Raw genomic sequence first — 17,620 nt, 5'->3', positions numbered from 1 at the left:
CCCCGCCAGGCCGGGTCCGCGTGTTCACCGGCTCCTTGCGCCTGGGTGCGACCTGCTTCGGGTGCGTTCCAGGAAGCCGGGAACAAAAGCCCTTTGTCGGAGCTCAGTCAGGAGCGCCTTGCAGGTTCCACCCTGCGCAGGAGACAAGACGCGATCTCCCGGTATTTATCTGGGGGTGGTTGCGGCAAACCTCAGCGGCGGCGCGGAAGTCCCAGGCGCAGGAGGCAAAGGCCCCAGGCATGCGGGGTGGTCTCGGCACCGGGCTGAGCCGGCAGCCGCACTCCAAGCTGCACCAGGCGCTTTGTGCGAAGGCGGGAAATGGAGACGGGCGCATGGAGACCGCGACGTCTGGCCCGCAAGCCCAGTCACTGGAATCGGGTCTGCTTGCCTGGCCACTGTTTCTCAACAGGGAGCTCAGTGGAATCCCCTGGAAATTCCCTCAAAGCTTCGCCTGAGCTTTCCGCGGGCGAAGTCATTCCGCGGTTTTGCACCAGATAAAAAATGGACAGCTGTCGCCTGGCGGAGGGAGAAGGCTGTCCCATCTGCCACGGGAGCTTCCCTGGTGCAGGGACGAGCAGCAGGGGCAAATTTTGCAGCAGGGGCAGGGCAGGATAAGGCCCTCACCCAACCCAGAATCATAGAAGAATAGACCTGGAAGGGGCCATAAATAAGGCCATGAGGCGCAGCCCTCCTGTTGCAGGACTCCAAGCCACGTCACCCCGCTTGGAAAACGGTCCAGAGGCTTTTCAGGTGCCTCCAGCGGGGCAGAGCCCACGGCCTCCCCAGGGGATCGGTCCCGCTCATCCTTCTCTGACAGTCAGGAAGCTCTTCCTGGTGTCTGGCCTACCTGGTTCCTTTGGACCCGAGTTCACCTGCCAGAGTTCTGATCACATTCAGCTTCTCGGGGGGCTCTGCAGAATGAGGATGAGAGAGACGAGCTCCAGCGATGCCTTTAGCCACACTCCTGACCGCTCTTGTGGCTCCACAGGCCTGGGGCACGGCTGGGCGTCTCCCCCGGCCCATTTCCTAGCCGGAGGCCTCCCACGGGCCCCCACTCTCACCGCCTGGTGCCTGTTTCTTCTCTGCCACCAGTTCGAAGATGAGATTTTGGACATCTGCCTCCAGCTGCTCGATACCAACCCCAAGTTCCTCGCAAACCAAGACAAGGACTGCTCCCGGCGGAACAGCCCCATCTACATCAGCAGGGTGGTGAGCGCCATGGTGAGTTCGGGGCCCCTCTGCCCCACCATGGGTTGGCAGGGAACCCCTCTGGCTGGGCGCACACAACCAGCCTCCGTGGCGGCCTGTCCACGGAACAGCCCACGGATTGGACCACAGACACTCGCTGTGGGTCATGCCTCGCTCCTCCCCGTCATCCCCCCGCCAGCCAGCCTGCCCCAGCCTGGATGCCGGCCCCTTCCCGGCAGACCCTGCCCGGTCTCTTCTTGCTGCCGTCTCCTAATCTTATCTTTCTGAGCCTTAGCAAGGCACCCTTGGAGTGATGGGGCACTCAGCTGCCTACGAATGGGGAACCGTGCTGAATTTTTTTAACGTGGGTGGCCGTCTCCAGCAGGTCATGGCGGGCAGCAGTACACACATTTCTCCTCCATTTATTTCCCAGCCAATAAATTTGCACAATGGTCTTCCATTTACTTCCGACTCCATGAAAATGCAAATATTTCCCACAGTTTAGAAGAAAAAAACTTACGGAGCGCCAGAGTGGGGGCAGCCAAGGAGCTGCGCCACCAGGAGGGGTTCTGCCCACCACCCCCAGAACGGGCTGCACTCGCTCCGTCCCGTGCAGCCACCTCCAGTGGGGATTTTTAAAAAGATCAGTGGGTCTCCGTGCAACCACAGCAGGGAGGTCTGCAAAGGAGCCCCCAGAGGGACAGGAGGGGCCTCTCCCCTTCCTGGAACAGCTGGAGAGTCGGGAAACGGCTGAAAAGTCGGAGGGCACAGAGGCGCTGCAGCTCGCCCCTGAAAACTGGAAAGATCACGGTGCCGGGGGAGACATGCCCTTTGGGGCATTTAGTCCCTTGGCTTTGCCCCTCGGTTGCCCCCTTTGGCAAGGAAGCAGACAAGGAAATTGTGCAGGCGAGACGGACGCCTCGCACACTTGTGAAAGATCACCAGCCAGACTCTAACTGCCGCTCGTCCCGGATCCCGTATTTCTGAGGCGCTGAACAATCAAGCACTGAAAGAGGAAGGATCGACGGCTGGTCCGTCCAAAGGGCGGTTTCAGCAGTGGTGGAAAGGCAGTCATGGGCGAGGTTACGAGGCGTGGGCGGGGGGGGGGGTTCTGAGCGGCTCTGCAGCCGAGCGCTGCACCCCACAATCAAACCAGCCCCCAGGTGTGGATGCTGCAACAGTCCAGCCCGGGCAAGCCCAGCCATAGGCCCCGATGGGGCTCCTTCCTGGGAAGGAGGCACCTGGCAGGTTCAGACAAAATGCCAGCCCACCGTGGCCAGTGGCCCAGGGCAGGCCCCTGCATTGTGTGAACCCGGCCGCGGTCGCCCTGCCCTCCACACTCTGGCTCACGGATGCCCCGAGCAAAGGCACCGGATCTCGGCACGCGCACCCTCCGCACTGGGCAGGCCAGTGGCATTCACGTCCAGGGCCGGACACACTCACGTCCCGCAGCCTGTACCGCTCAGGCAAGCTGAAGGCACTCCCCACATTCCCGCACCTCGGCCCCATCGTCCTTGGCATGCCGTCTCGTCAGCGGAGCCGAGGATTCCTTTGGCCGTGGCGTTTGAGCCGGAACGTGGCATGGGCCGGAAGCGGCAGGTTCGGCCGGCCTGCGAGAGGGTGGGAGGGTCGGCCATGCCTGCGTGCGTGGTCCCTCTCGCGCCGAGCCCACCATCTCCCGCTGTTTCCTGGGCGCAGGTGAACTGCCTGGACGACAAGGGCGTGCTGTTTGGGCGCTGGGACAACCAGTATGGCGATGGAGTGAGCCCCATGGCCTGGAACGGGAGCGTGGACATCCTCTGGAGGTGGCGGAAGTTCGGATGCCAGCCCGTCCGGTACGGGCAGTGCTGGGTCTTTGCCGCGGTGGCCTGCACAGGTGAGGGAACCGAGGAGTGGTCGCCCCAGCCCCCGGCCCCCCGGGCCAGGCCTCCCTTGCAGGAGAGGCTCCGCGTCCGTGGCCCAAGCGAGGCCTTGCCGCAGCCCTCCCTACCTGGCGCCTTCTGGATGCATGGTGCCGCAACTCCCGCCTTCCTACACTGGTCGGGGATGATGGGGCTTGCAGGCCAACCTAAGTAGGGAAGGCTGCTTTACCTGTTGCTCTGGGATTCCTTCCCCAACCGCACAGTTGGGAGCACCAGGAGAACGGTGCTGGACCAACCCGTGAGGGTTCTTGGTCAGGCCTCCGTTCCGACACGGGCCCAGAACTGCCCCAGGAGATGGGCGCGCATCGGGCCTTCTGGCTCTCACCCCCAGGCAGCCTGACGCGAGGGGCCGGTGCCACTCATCTTCCTCCGCTGGCCAGGGCAGACCCGTCCACACACGTGACTTCAGCTCCCTCGAATGTGGAAAGGGGCCCTCGCTTCTGCAGCGCCTCTGCCATCCGGAGCCTTCCCAGCTGCCCGTCCTCCCTGCTCTGCCTGTGGGAGATGGAGCAGGCGGGGAGGATGCGATGGCCCAGCGGTTTGGTTCTGTGTGGCCGGGCGGCGGCTGGATAGCCAGCCGGGCCTCCTGCTTCCCGCTGGCTTGCAAGACCACAGATGCGTCGAGGGCTCCCCTGTGAGTGGCGATGCGCTTGGGGAGGCTGGCTCGGGGAGCGCGATCCAGCCACGGTGCACGGGCCCGTTCCTCTCCCGCAGGCAGGGCTCGGGCCCCTGTGCTGGCCAGGTCCCCGCTCCCCGCAGGGGGCTCGGACACGGCTGTGCACCAGGCCTCGAGAGAAGGGTGGGGGTCTCCAAGGAAGGGGTGCACTGGTATCACGGCCCGGCCCTCGGCCGCCCCGGGGCCCTGAATAATTTTTCGTGGGGTGACAAAGGCAGGGAAACGAATCTCTCCCGCTCTGCTCTCAGGGCAGGGCGCTCTCAGCAATTCCCACTTGGCAAGAAAGCGTTAACATGATTTTTAAAATCCCCGTTGGGTTTTCTAATCCGTCAGCCTTGCCGAGCTGATGCTGCAAGCCTGTGGGATGAGGAAAAGCCATGAACAGATGAGACATTCAGTGTGAGAATATTGTTTATGAAAGCAAGCGAATCAACATTGGACAAGAAGAGCATTAAGCAATGCCTGATGTTTCAGGGGCGGACCACAGATGTGGTACCTAAAAAGAGTCACAAATAAACACAGGTTGCCCCATACCAAGCCGCTCTTCCTGTTAACCCTGAACTGCCCTGCAAGACCAAAGCAGCTGGACAGCCAGAGCTGGCCTTCACATGAGCGGAGACAAAGAGGCAGAGCTGCTCTTGTCCCGCTGTTTCCAGGTCCACACAGGAAGGGGCCTCCTTGCCCTGCCTCGTTTCTGGGGCGAATCCAGGCAGCGCCATGTTCAGGGGAGAAGCCGGGTGGGTCCCGCATGGGCCTCTCCACCACGGAGCCCGTCTGCTTCTGCTCTGCAATGCCCCTCCGCCCTGCCGCTTCCCCTCATGCCAGGAAACGGCTCCCGGGGCTCAGGCACCCGCTGTGGGCCCCGCACAGGTGTCACACCAGGCTTAGCCCCCTTCCCTCGGGAGGGAAACCTCTTCACCCAGTCCGTGCTTTGGTGCTTGGCCGTATGCCAGTGCAGAGGCCATCCAGGCACAGCTGCTTGTGGTTTCCCCTGCCCTCCCTCACCCTCCGCACCATGCGCAAGGTGCAGGATTTTAGCCCTGGGGTCAAAATCGCGCATCTCTCACTCTTTGGGACCTCCAGGAGTTGGCGGGATGCAGCAGTGCTGATCCGGATCTGGCAAGGCTCTTGCTTTGGTCGTCAACACCACGCCATCGGCACGCCTCCGGGCGGCTGACCGGGGGCCGGGTGGCTTCTCACTCCCGCCCTCCGCTCCGCTCTCCCCCCACAGTGCTCCGGTGCCTGGGCATCCCCACCCGCGTGGTCACCAACTACAACTCTGCCCACGACACCAACGGCAACCTGGTCGTCGAGCTCTATCTGGACGAGAACGGGCGGCAGCAGCAGGGGAACCGCGAGATGATCTGGTGAGTGGCGGAGGCGGCCGAGCCCACGGTGCCCGGCACACGCACCCAGCGGCCTCGCCCTCGCGCCTGACGGCCTGCGTGGCCTTGTTCTCCGCCCTCGGGGGAAGGAGCTTTCTGGCAGTGCAGGTAGCGGGAGACTCCGAGGGGACCTGTTGGCGACATGCAGGTAGGTGATGGGGTGCCATGCAGAGGTGGGGAGAGACCTGTTCCCCCCTGCAGAGGAAGGCAGAACGTGCTCCAACAGAGCAAAGCTCAGGGAGCCAAGGTTCCATTTGGATGCCAGGAAGCACTTCCTGACAGTCGGGACCCCAAGGGCGTGGAATGGGCTTCCACGGGAGGTGGTGGCCCCACTGGTGAGGGTGCTCAAGGACAGGCTGGACATGCACGTGGCAGGCATGTCGTGAGCAGAGCCGGCTGGAGCCGGGGGTCAGACTAGATGGCCCGGGAGACCCCTTCTGGCTCGCTCTGTTTCTGTGTTTGAGCTGTGGAGAGAACCATGGTTTGAGGAGGAGCCCAGGGCCAGGGCCAGGCCAGAGTAAAGCCAGGTGAAGCGCAGTCCCGGCGGGGATCTCCAGCTGCTGGGCTGCAGAAGCCCTTCTCTGCCGGACACCTTGGAGGGGGCTGCTCACCAGAGCTGACAATCCCACCCAGGTGGACCAGGGTTCTGTCCCAGTGCATTCTGGGGCTCTGGCGCGCATCCCCCGAGTGCCCCCCACTGCAGAAAGATGGCCCCTCCAGGCGGCCGGCCACCTGCTCTTCATGCTTGGTCTGTCGTGCAGCCCTGGCCATGGAGGAAGTGGGGCAGGCTGGGAGCCGGTGGGGCCCCGGGTGTGCTGCGGGTCTAAGCTCCGGGGTTGGAGCCGGCAGTGAGTCCCGCTGGGGCATCTGGACGCCTGTCGGCCCACGGTCTTCGGGGCAGCAGCGGCCCTGAGCAGTGCTGGGCGGTGGGGGGGGGGGCACGGCAGAAACAATACAGGCAGCCAACGGGCAGCTGCGGGCAGACGTGCCTTGGGAGACAGCGGGACCACCTTCCTGGTGGGGCTCCTGAAGTCCATGTGAAGCCAGAGCCCCCAGACAGTCGATTTTCAGTCTAAAATGCGTTTGGTGTTTCTGCCCCCTGTTCACAACTTGCCGCTCATGAGGAACCCACAACCTGCTTTGAGAGTTTTCTAGGGTCAGCGAGAGAAGCCGGCAGCCCCCTCGGAGGCACACCAGGTGCCGCAGGGCATTTCCAGGGAAATTGAGTGAAGGGATGGGGCTTTTGCGCCCTGTGCTCCTTCTGGCTCTCGCGTGCTGCTGAGAAAGGGGCTCCCGAGCCCTGCCTTGGCCGCCGCGTCGGAGTCCGGCGGGGCGTTCCCACTGTGGCCGGAAGCCGTCCGCTCTGCCGCCCGGGCAGCCTCCCCCAGCTCCTTCCGAGAAGAGCGCTCGGCTCCGGGGCTGGCAGTGGGCACTGATCAAGCGCTCCGGGAGCGGAGCAGGCGGGGTGGCTCTTCTCGGGCCCCCCCTCCGAGTCCCTCCCTCAATGCCCCTCGCTCTCCCTTCTGCCTCTTGCAGGAATTATCACTGCTGGGTGGAATCTTGGATGACCCGACCAGACCTTCCGAGCGGATACGACGGCTGGCAGGCCATCGACCCGACCCCTCAGGAGAAGAGTGAAGGTGACGGCCCCCAGGCCCCCTTCCCCGTCTCGCTGAGTTTGGTTCACGAAACTCCCGCGTAGCATGGGGTCCCTCGCAGAAAGATGCATCCCGAAGTCCGGAGGAGGCCTGGCAGAACGGACCCGCTTCCAGCCTGCCACGCTTTCCGCCTCCCGAGCCCCACCGGGGGAGGCTTGGCGGGGGGGCGGCTTGAAATGCCCAGCAGGGCCTCCCCCGACGATCCGATGGGCTGGCCGAGCACCCCTTGGTCTGCGAGGTGCCCTCTGCCTGGCCGCGGGGGGCCGGCACGAGCGTGGCCCCGATGTGCCGTGGCTGCCAGTGCGGCCGGGGCTGCAGGGCATCGCTTTCGCCCCCTGCCACGCTGACGGCCCCCTCCCCCTCAGGAGTCTACTGCTGTGGGCCCACCCCCGTCAAGGCCGTCAAGGAGGGGGACCTGGCGCTGAAGTACGACGTGAAGTTTGTCTTCGCCGAGGTGAACGCGGACGTGGCCTACCTGAAGCTGCAGAGCGACATGTCGCGGAAGCGCACCGTGCACTCCGCCGCCGTGGGCAGGAACATCAGCACCAAGCGCGTGGGCCGGGACGACAAGGAGGACATCACCCACCACTACAAGTACCGCGAAGGTGTGGGGCCCGGGGGGCTGGGGGGGCGGGGGGGGGCTCGCGGGGGCCCAAGCCCTGTGCATCAGTCGTGCCCGGTCCGTGCAGCCCCTGCCCTCTCCTTCCACGTTTGGGGGGGGGGGGCTCGCTAGCCTGCGCTCAGCATGAGTCCGGCGGCACAAGGAGGAGGCCAGTGGTGCTGTGGAGGAGGGGGCCCCTCGGCCGCCTTGGCCCCCCGCCCCGGCCGGCGCCACTCGAGCATCCCCGCGGCCTGCTTCCTCTCGGCAGACTCGGAGGAGGAGAGAGCCGTGTTTGAGAAGGCCAGGTACCAGAAGAGGCACCCACAGGCGGAGGAGGGCTTGAAGGTCAGGATCAAAGCCTCCGAGGGGATGAACAACGGGTGTGACTTTGACGTCTTCGCCGTCATCAACAACAATACCCCCACGGAGCGCCAGTGCCGCCTGATGTTCGGCGCCCGCACGGTCACCTACAACGGGACGCTGGGGCCGGAGTGCGGGTACAAGGACCTGCTCAACGTCATTCTGGACCCCTACGCAGGTACGGGCAGCCGTGGGCACGATCCGGCGGCCCTGGACAGCACGCGAGGCTGCCCTTTGCTGGGCCAGGGGAGCCGTCCTCGCAGTGCCCCGGAGCTTCTGTGGACCGAGGGCGGCTCTGTACGGAGACCGACGCTTCTGCCCAAGCCGGGGCTGCTGGGGCTCCCAGGCCCCGCGAGCGGCGTGCTTCTGCCCCCGCGTGGAGCAGAGCTGGGGTTTCTTTCCCGACGTTCCAGGCATCTCCCCGACCCCACAGGAAGTCCAGCCAGGGCAGGGCAGGGCAGGGCAGCTGCAGCCGGGCGGCCATGCCGGGACACCCACACGGCACCCAGTTTCTTGGTGTGGCACCAGGACATGCTTCCCACGCATCAGAGCCCAAGCCCTTCCCCGGCCCCACTAAGCCCTCCTGCAGGGCTCAGACACCAGCCCCACATGCCCCCAGCCCCACGCGGCCCCCACCAGGGGGTCACTTTGCCCGCCCAGGGACTCCCCGTCTCTGCACGGGCTTCGGAGTCGAGGCGTGGGACGACACGGGTGGCACGTTTCCCACGCAGGATCAGCTCTTGGCGCCTCAGGGATCACCGCTGCAGAAGCCTCTGAAGGGGGGGGGCATCTGCTGAGAGGAGAGTGGGGTGCCGGGGGTACCAGGGCGGCCAAGTGCAGGCCGGCCCCTCCCCCCGTCTGCCAATCCCACCCCTCGCCCTTCCCTTCCAAGAAGCCGAGGGGCCTCTCCTGATGCCGCAGTGCTCGGCCTGCCCCCCGTCGCTTCCTGCGCCCCCTTCACGGAACCACGGCCCCCGAGAGCGCCTCCACAGTGGAACGCCCCCCCCCCCGGCTGGAGGCGTGGCAGCGCTGCGGGAGCCCAGGGGTGGCAGCCGGCAGGTCCCCAGATGTGCCGGACTTCGGCTCTGGTAAGCGGGACTCCTGGCCAGGAATGCTGGGAGCCGAGAGCCAACACATCTGGACAACTGCCTTTTGCCAGCCCTGCCTCAGGCTCGGCTGAGCTGGGCCAGCCCAGAGTTTCAGGCGAGGACAGGAGCCAGCTGTTAAAACACGGCCGTGCACATTCCGTGTTGACGGGACGCGCTGTGCAGACAGGCTGCCGAGCTGTTTTCTTGTTGAAAAGATCAAGCCGCTAGGCCCTGTGGTTGCAAAAGCCAACTGGAAAGCATGTGAGCAGGTGTCGCTGGAGCAGGATCTCCGGCCATGACGGGGGGGAGGCGGGATTGCAGTGCAAAAGCGGGACGAGCAGAGCAGAGCAGAACTGCCAGGTTTGCCTGGTGGGCCAACAAAATACGACGTGATCTCACCATGGGATCGTTTCCCAGTTTACAGACGGAGCGCAAAACGAGTGTGCCGATGCGGAAGGTGCTTTGAGGGGTGCGCGTCTGCCCGAAACGGAGGGAAAGGCTACTTGAGCCGCCTCTGATGCGCAGCCCCATGTGCTGGCTGACAGCCTGTGGCCATGTAGACGCGCCCGAACCCTGGGACACACGGAGGGGATCTTTTGCGTTCGAGTCTCCAAGCGCCGCTTGAGAGAGGCCCCTTCATATTAGAGGAACTAAGAAGTGAAAACAACGATTAATAGCCCTGATTGTTTATGTAGGATTAACACATAGCGAATAGCAAACAGTTTATTTTAAAGTGTTTACAGAATGACTGGCTCATATGGGACTCACAAAAGCCCATAAACGTGGACTTGTGAGTGATCCGCCTCCTGGCAGACGCCTGGCTCCCGGCGGTTCGTCCGCAGAGCTGTTTCGCTGCTCCCCGCCGGCTTCACCCATCTGACGCGAGCCTCTTGCGAGCGTCAGTTCCTCCGTGCCCAGCATGCAACTGTCCTGGAGGAGAGGTTGCCTTGACTGGGGCTGATGGGGGCTGTGGGCCCAAGCCTCTGTGGGCCACAAGGGGCCCACTCCAGACGTGTAGCGAACAGTCTTGTGGAAGAGCATGCATTGGGCGTGCTGGCGAGGGAGCGCACGGGGCGAACGGCGAGGCGGCTGGAATGGGGAGCCGGTGCTCCTCGTTTCCAGTTTGTCCCTCAAGGGGGGAGGCGGAGGCCAGGGGGGCCTGTCCAGGCCACTGCCGGCTGCAGCGAGGGAACCTGCTGATGTTGTGGGTGAATTTTGGCAGCTTTGTCCACCGTCGGACTTGGAAGTGGCAAGGCTCACAAGGCCGCGCTCTTCTGGCCCCGCTCAGCCGCAGGGCTCTGGAGATGGCAGGGCTGATCTGGGCCCCTCCTGGCTGCAATGAGGGGCCTCTGTCCCCCGAGCCACGGCCCCTGCCCCAGACCGTCCGTGGGGCCGGCTGGAGAGCGGCGCTCCTCCTGCTGGAGGGACCCCTCCTGCTCAGCTCGCGCGCCCTGCTCCACGGGCTTGACGGAGGGGCGAGCAGCTCCCGGGCTTGGCAGCCGCTTGGCCCGGATCGTTCAGAGAAGGCCCCGGGGGCCGAGGCACTGGACCCTTCCCTGCCCCGTCCACCGGGCGGGTGGCAGGGAGAGGAGCCGGCAGAGCACAGGGATTAGCAGCGCTTCCGGCCTGGTGCGGAGCCGGAGGCACCAGCTCGAAGGAGCCCTGGCGCCTGCCCAGGTGGGGAGGAGCTGTCGCTTCAGCCGTGCTGAGGGCGTGCCAGACCGGGGCTCAGCCAGCCCCGCCTGGGCCCGGCGCGAGGGAGACGGTCCCCGGGAAGTGGGGCCCTCTGGCTGCCAGTCTGGGGCGGCCGGAGCCACCCCACCAGCCGCACGGAGCACCGTCGGGTGAGCCGCCCCACAGGCCAAGGCAGGCCGGCCGGCCAGCGTGGTACGGGGCGAGAGTGTGGCCTGGGGCTCAGGCAGCCTGGCTTGCGGTCCGTGCGAAGCCATGTGGCTCAGGGCCAGGCACAGGCTCTCAGCCCAGCCGACCTCGCAGGGTTGTCGCGGGAATCCGACGGAGAGCGAGAGGAGATGGTGGACGCCGCCTTCTGTGCCTTGGAAGGGGAAAAGGCGGGATGTAAATCCAGGAAAAGAAACGAGCGGGCAGGGACGGCTTTGCCGTTCCAGGGCTTGCAGCAGGAGCCGAGAGGAGGCTCGATATGCGGGGGACGGGGAGCAGCCGCGCATCAACACTTGTGGCCCCAGGGCTCCCGCGGTGGCAGGGGGGCCCGGGCGGCGGCAGCGGAACAAATGGCCGGGAGCGCCTGGGGCATCTCCGGAAGAGTCGGGGCATCTTCCCATGGCTAACGAGCCACCTCCGGGAAGGACCGGCATCGGGCCGGGGGAGATGCGGGTTCTGGCCCCCACTCAGCCACGAAGCTCTCTGGGCGGCTTTGGGGGACCCCACTCTCAGCCACGCCTACTCCACAGGGTTGTTGTGAGGGTAGATGAGGGGCTGCCTCGGGTCCTCGCAAGGAGGAAAGGCAGGGTGTGGATGCGGTGGGAAGGGCCGGGAGTATTTTTGGTGCAAGTATGAGAAAAGCGCTAGACAAACAGCTGCAGAGGCGAACGACGGGAGCCTCGCCCCCGGACCGTGCGCCTTCTGGCCCGGGAGTGGCGTCCCTTGTTCCACTCACAGCTGGGAAGGGAAGGGATGCAGCTCTCCTCCCCGGAGCCATTTCCACTGCCCGCGAGCGCTGCAGGTGCCGAAGGAAGCTTTGGCAGGCAGCCTTATCTTGCCAGCGGTGTGCGCCATCCGGCAGGCCGCGGCTTCGGCGGTGCCCCGCAGAGAGGTCAGGAATGAGGCCTGCAGCAGCCCGATCGAGGGGGACGCTGCACCCCTTCGCCGAGGCGAGCTGAGCGCCTCCAGGCGGTGGGGACCCACTCCGTGTGGCCGGCGCGGGTCAAGCGCCCCCAGGCAGCGGGTGCAAGCCAGACAGGGCGATGGGAGCGTGGCCGCGGCCCGATGCCTCCCTTCCCAGCTGGCCTGCGTGCACGGAGACGGGAGACACGCAGCCCTGGCGCTCGGGCCCCCTGCAGCCGGTGGTGCTGCTCTCTCCTCGGCGCCCCTTCCTCTGCCGGCTGCGGGGAGGGGCTGGCGGCTGCACATGGACCCCAGGGGGCAGGCGTGGCGGGGCGGCTCCCGAGGCAGCGCGGCCTAGAATGCCTCTCCTTCTGGGGGTCACCTGCTGGCTGATGCCCCCCCCCCCAAGCAGCCTTCCAGGCAGAAAAGCGGGCAGGTACACCAGCTGTGCCAGGTGCCTGGAAGGGCCCCGAGGTTGGCCTATGTACGTAACTGGCCTATGTATGTAACTGGAGGGCCGAGGGGCCTGGATGCGGCCCTTGCCAACCCCCCCGCTTCCTCTCCAGAGAGGGTCGTCCCGCTGCGCATCCTCTATGAGAAATACTGCGACTGCCTGACCCAGGACAACATGATCAAGGTGATGGCGCTGCTTCAGGAGCAGGAGACCCAGGAGATGGTGCTCAGCGTCAGGGATATCTACGTCAAGAACCCGGACATCCGAGTCAGGGTGAGGCCCGGGGAGCGCGTGCAAGGCCACAGCGCGGCGGGACCCTGGGGCCGGGCGCCCCCGCTTCTGGGCTGCGTGCACAGGTGGAGCTGCCCTCTCTGGCCCGCTGGTTCTCGCGCCGCTCTCCAGCCACAGCGCTGCCCGGCCCCCCGCTCGCACAGGGCGGCCTGCCCTGGGGCGCCCCCTCTGGGCGGCGAGCGGGTCCCTGGCCCCCGCGCATGTGGGTCCAGCCCGTGCCCTGAGGCGGGCGGCGCGGGGGGCTCGGGGCGCCCACACCAGCTGCGAGGGGCGCGGGCATGGGGGGGGCGCACAGGCAGTGACCTTTCCGCCTCCTTCCGACCGCAGATCCTGGGGGAGCCGATGCAGAAGCGCAAGCTGGTGGCCGAGCTCTCGCTGACCAACCCGCTCCCCTCCCCACTGAGCGGCTGCGTCTTCACCATGGAGGGCGCCGGCCTCACGGAAGGACAGAAGAGCCAGGAGCTGTAGGTGTCTCCCCCCGGCTTCTGCCCCCCTATGGCCGGCCCGCTTGCCGGTCGGCCTCACGCCCAGGGAAGCGCAGGCTCTCCAGCGAGGCCCCCGGAGAGTCCTGCAGGGGCTTTGGGGTGTGCCTGACGCCCCGCTGCAGGGGCACGCACAGGTCTTGCGGGTCAGCTGAGGGCGCAGGCTTGGGCAGCGTCTGACCTGCCCGTGGGGGTCCCAGGCCAAGCAGGGAGTGGGCTGGGAAAGACCCACCTGGGGGCCCTGCACTGCAGCCAGCCCCAAGCCGGGGGTCCGTCTGCCCTGGGGCCGCGCGTGGGAAGGCCATCGCCCTCCTTGGCTGCAGAAACAGGTGCTGCACGGGGCTGCCTGGGGAGGGGCTGCCAAAGCCACCACCCACTCCCCTCCTCCCCAGCATGAAAAAGTGGGATGAAGGGGGCTGTGGACCTATTTTGGCCTGAAAAGGAAACGCGCCTGATGCTCTTTGAAGCACTTGTGGCGGCCAAGCCTCACGGGAGCCGGCAGAGCGCCGAAGGGGGTCCACGGGGCAGGCGAGCTCGGCCCGCAGAGGCCAACCCTGCCAGCCTGTGTCCAGAAGGCCCCCGGGAGGGAGGGAGGGCTCTGCTTGGCCCATCACCATGTGCTTGGGAGGTGCCAGCCGTGGTGCGGGGTGCCCCCTGCCCCGTGAGCTGCGGGCACCTCGCAGCCCCGGCGCTGGCCGGCCGGCGCCCTCTTGGCAGAGCTCACGGCCCGGCGGCTGACCTGGCCGCGCCGCATTCGTGTCCCCGCAGGGACGCCCCCGTCGGGCCAGGCGAGGAGGCCAAGGTGCGGGTGGACTTCGTGCCCCGGCAGTCGGGCCTGCGGAAGCTGGTGGTGGATTTCGAGAGCGACAAGCTGAAGGGGGTGAAGGGCCACCGGAACGTCATCATCGCCCCCCTGCGCAAGTGACATCGGCCTCGAAAGTGGGGAGGCCGCGCGAGCCTCTGGGGGCCAGGAGGGCCGGGGGCCCTGCGCCATCGCCTTGCCCCGCACGAGCCTCCCCTTCGCCACGTTGGACGAGCCTGCAGTGGGGGGGAAGGCTGCGCCTTCTGCTAACGGCCTTTCACAGTAACCCCAGCTATCACAACTCCACAAGCAGCCACATGCCCCCCGCCACACCGCCCCAGGCGCTTCTTTTCTAAATCCTAAGCATTTTCAAACAGAAAAGGTCCCTGCAGTTTACGGCTAGCTAGGCAATGCGAGAGCCGTGCACCTTTTTCCGCCTCAACATGGGTAGGACTAAACCTCCTGCCCCCGGGGCCTGTTTTACAGACTTTCTGCTGCTCACGGTTCAAAGTCTGTCGCCCGCCCGCCCGCCTGCCCGCCCGCCCGGGCTGGCTGGCGTGCCAGCAGCCAGCGGTGGAGGGCGAGCCGGCCTGGGCCACGTGCTCAGCGCCAGGCCAGCGGGTCAGCGGTCTGTCTCGCGACAACGCAAGGGCAAGGTACCCCGGCCGGTTGCGTGCCTGGAAGCGAGCGCTCCTGCAGGATCTCCAGCGACGGAGGAGGGGTCTTCGCAGGGGGGGTTCACACCCTGGGGACTCTCCCTAACCGAGAAGGCAAAGACTCCGTCTGAAGCCGGCCGTGGAAGGTGGCCGCCCTGGGCCTGCCGGGGAAGCGCAGACATCCGAGTCTGCGAGCGGCTCAGGAGGGCCCCGTAGCAGCTCGTCTTTGCCCTTTTCCTCGGCCGGCGTTAATCCTCGAGCTGAAGAGAAGAAGCCGGCCGGCGCTGTTCGTCGGCGGAAAAGCAGCGATGGGCGCGTGGCCAGCCCTGCAATGGCTCTCTGTCCCCCTCGGGGCTGTTTCTGGGGGGGTGTGCACGTAGGAGTGCCGGCCCACCTGGGGGGGGCCGGCCGGCTGCGAGGCTCTTGCCCCCTTTTGCCAAGCTGGGGACTCGCGTGCCTGTAGTTGCGCTATGGCTGGACCAAATCTGCAGGCGACGTTTGTGCCTGGAGAGGGAAAGAGTGGGTGGCAGCCTTTCCCAAGCCCCTGCCCTCTGGATGTGTTAGACTACAATTCCCATCATCCCCAGAGGGTAGGGCCATTGGGCGGTGTGGTCCCGGAGAGGGAAGGCTGCCCCGAGGCACTGCAAAGATGAGGCCAGAGTGGGGAAGGTCAGGCGGATGCGGAAGAGCCAGTAGGGAACAGACCGGAAGGCCCCGGGCAGGGCCGGGCCGGTGGGAGAGCGCCCCCAGGAGAGAAGCCCCGCATGAGGAAGAGGAGGGGCGCGGGCCGCCTCGCCCGCTCTCTCCACTGAGCCACGCGGCTTCCGATGCCACAGAGGCCCCTGGTGCAGCGAGGGGGCGCTGGGGCAGGGGCCGGGGCGCTCTCGCCCGTCGCCGTGTCCCCCGAGGGGCTCTGGCGCTCGGTGCGGCGCCTCTGCTCCATCCCTCCTCCTCTCCTCTCGCCCCAGTGGCAGCGGGTTCCCTCGCCTCATCTGAGCCACGACGTGCGCCTGCAGGTCTTTGCACGGAAGCCTCGCCGAGCCCGTCCGGCACCAGAGCCGCCCGCGGGCCACACGGTTGCGCACGGCTGAGGAAGACGGCAGAAGAACGAGCCCGGCCTGAGGGGGGAAGGGCTGCACAAATGAACACGGCAAGGGGGGGGGGCTTGGGGGGGGGGGGGCGGGGGGGGGGGGCTGTCCGGGCACTCGCTTCATTCCTGCCTCACGCCTCTTGCAAATGCTCTTTAAATGCTCTTTTCCCAGCTCCGATGACGGGCGATTGATGCATCACCAAATAAAGAGTCACTTTTCACTTTCCAAAGGGCTGGGGCTCTTCTGCCTACCCAGGGTGGGGCCATGAATGACTGGCCGGGGGCAGACAGGGCCCAGTCAACAGCCCCCCAGATCACCCCTCGCCTTTGGCCATCGTTCTGACCTCCGCCCCAGCAATTTTGGATCCTCTGGGGGCAGCACTGGGGTGCCACATCCGGGGAGGGGGGAGCCCTCTGCATGATATTTGCAGGGGGTCCTGTGAGGGCACCGGCCCGGCCCACGGCCCGAGGAAGCCGCAGTGTGAGGTCTGCCCACAGGGCCTCTGGTGCGCAGGGTCCCTGGGTGCATGACCGGCCACCCCCCACCCTCCCCGTGGGGCAAAGCGCAAGCGCGAGAGTCACTGCGGGGAAACGGGTGACCCTCTGAAGCAGGCCCTCTGCAGCTGGCTGCAGCTTGAGCTGGCCCCCCCAGGCCCATGCCCCCTGCACGAGCGATGCAGGGGGAAGCGGAGGGGAAGGGCCCCCGGCTGGGCTGCACTTCCCTGCATCACGGGCATCGCTTGGCCGCCTTGCGGGGCAGAAAATCCCCCAGGGTGGGGGGCATCAGGAAACCAGCCGCGGCAGCAACCGTGGCAGGAGAAGGCCGGAGCAGAAGAGCACGCCTCAGAAGCCTGCCATGACGGAGCCCGGCGCATCCCAAGGAGCAGTGCAGGGGCCACCACACGGAAGGCCCTCTCACCTCCAGCTGCTCTCACAGACGGGCAGACGAGGGGGGCCTCTGCTGACTGGCCTGCACGGGCCATTCTTGGGTGGTTGCGCCCCAAACAGCTTACGGCTGTTTTTAATCAGTTAGAGCTTTTTTCAGCCGTGCCTGGGGGCTTCCTAGCAAACAAGGCAGCATATAAATGTTAATCAATACATTAGCCCATTAGCCGTGGCATTTAGGCATCCATTCAGTCCCACTGATTTCAGTGGGTCTTCTCGAAGTATGAGGGAAACGGGACCCCACCGCGCAGCTTTGCCATGTCCTCCTTCACAAAGAGTGGGAACTGGCAACGGGGGGGGGGGGGGGGGGTGTTCCTTGCTCAAAGTTCAGTCGTTGCCTTTGGAAATGGTTCTGCAGGACATGACTGCCACTCTCGGAGAGCGATCACGGGGGAAGACGGAGCCTGGGGGGCACAGGCTCCTTCCACAGGTAACGGCAGCCCAAGCCAGCACGGCCGGGCGCCAGGACGGGCCGCGCAAGCGCAGGGAGGCAGCGCTCACCCCCTGGCACAGCTCCCGCCTGGCACCTCCGTGCCTCTCATGCCTCCTGGTGGTGCCGTGGATTCCGGCAGTGCACGCAGCGGCCAGGCCTCCCGGAGCACCAGCAGGGCAGGGCAGCGGATGGGGCTTCGGAGGAGGGCTCCGGCGGGGCAGGGGAGGGCGACCGCCCACTCCGCCAAGCAGGTGGCCCGGGAGATGGCCAGCTCCCCCTCCTGCCTGGGGGAGAGAGCTGATGCCCCTGCCCCCGCTTCTGCTGAGAGAGAGCCAAAGGAGATGCCTGGGGCAGGAGGCGGGAAAAGCCAGACGGCTCCTCCGGCAGCCACGCCAAACGGCAGCGGCCAGTAGCCTTGCTCCGGCTGGCCGCTTGCCAGCATGGCGATCCCGGCTCTTCCCCGGCAGCAGTCCTGTTCTGGGCCCAAACCGCGAGGGGTTCTGCTGTTCACGGCTGTACAAGGTGACATGCCGTCGGGGCGAGGCGAGGAGGCGAGGCGAGGCCCGGGCTGGCCGCTGGCGGGCGAGAGGCGCGCGGGCTTGGTCTGGCTCCCGGCGCGGCTGACGAAGGGCCAGGGCGGCCCCGCTCCCGTTTCCCTGGAAGGGAGAGGAAGCGCCGGGCCGAGTCGGGAGGAAAAGGGGAGACGCACGAGGCCCTCCGCGGAGCTGCCCGGCGAGGGACGGGGAGCGCGCGGCCGCTCGGGGCCAGGCGGGCCTGGGAAGCCCAG

The 17,620-nt window shown here is 66.3% G+C and overlaps 1 protein-coding gene across 1 annotated transcript in view; it reads left to right on the top strand.

Moving 5' to 3' along the window:
• Nucleotides 1–15,685, top strand: part of TGM2 (transglutaminase 2) — a 40,197-nt gene extending 24,512 nt beyond the window's left edge. Inside the window, exons 5-13 of the mRNA XM_044454913.1 lie at nt 1,093–1,221; nt 2,887–3,064; nt 5,018–5,153; nt 6,708–6,811; nt 7,195–7,434; nt 7,699–7,968; nt 12,247–12,407; nt 12,753–12,889; nt 13,676–15,685. Of these exons, the coding sequence (XP_044310848.1) occupies nt 1,093–1,221; nt 2,887–3,064; nt 5,018–5,153; nt 6,708–6,811; nt 7,195–7,434; nt 7,699–7,968; nt 12,247–12,407; nt 12,753–12,889; nt 13,676–13,832 (1,512 nt within the window). The 3' untranslated portion in view covers nt 13,833–15,685. The remainder of the gene's footprint in view (nt 1–1,092; nt 1,222–2,886; nt 3,065–5,017; nt 5,154–6,707; nt 6,812–7,194; nt 7,435–7,698; nt 7,969–12,246; nt 12,408–12,752; nt 12,890–13,675) is intronic.
• The last annotated feature ends 1,935 nt before the right edge of the window (nt 15,686–17,620 follow it).

The sequence above is a fragment of the Varanus komodoensis genome, unplaced genomic scaffold, assembly GCF_004798865.1.
Source record: "Varanus komodoensis strain SLA01 unplaced genomic scaffold, ASM479886v1 scaffold8, whole genome shotgun sequence".
Classification (NCBI taxonomy): Eukaryota; Metazoa; Chordata; class Lepidosauria; order Squamata; family Varanidae; genus Varanus; species Varanus komodoensis.
Note: the sequence above shows the minus strand (reverse complement) of the source record. Positions and strands in the feature narration are given on the sequence as shown.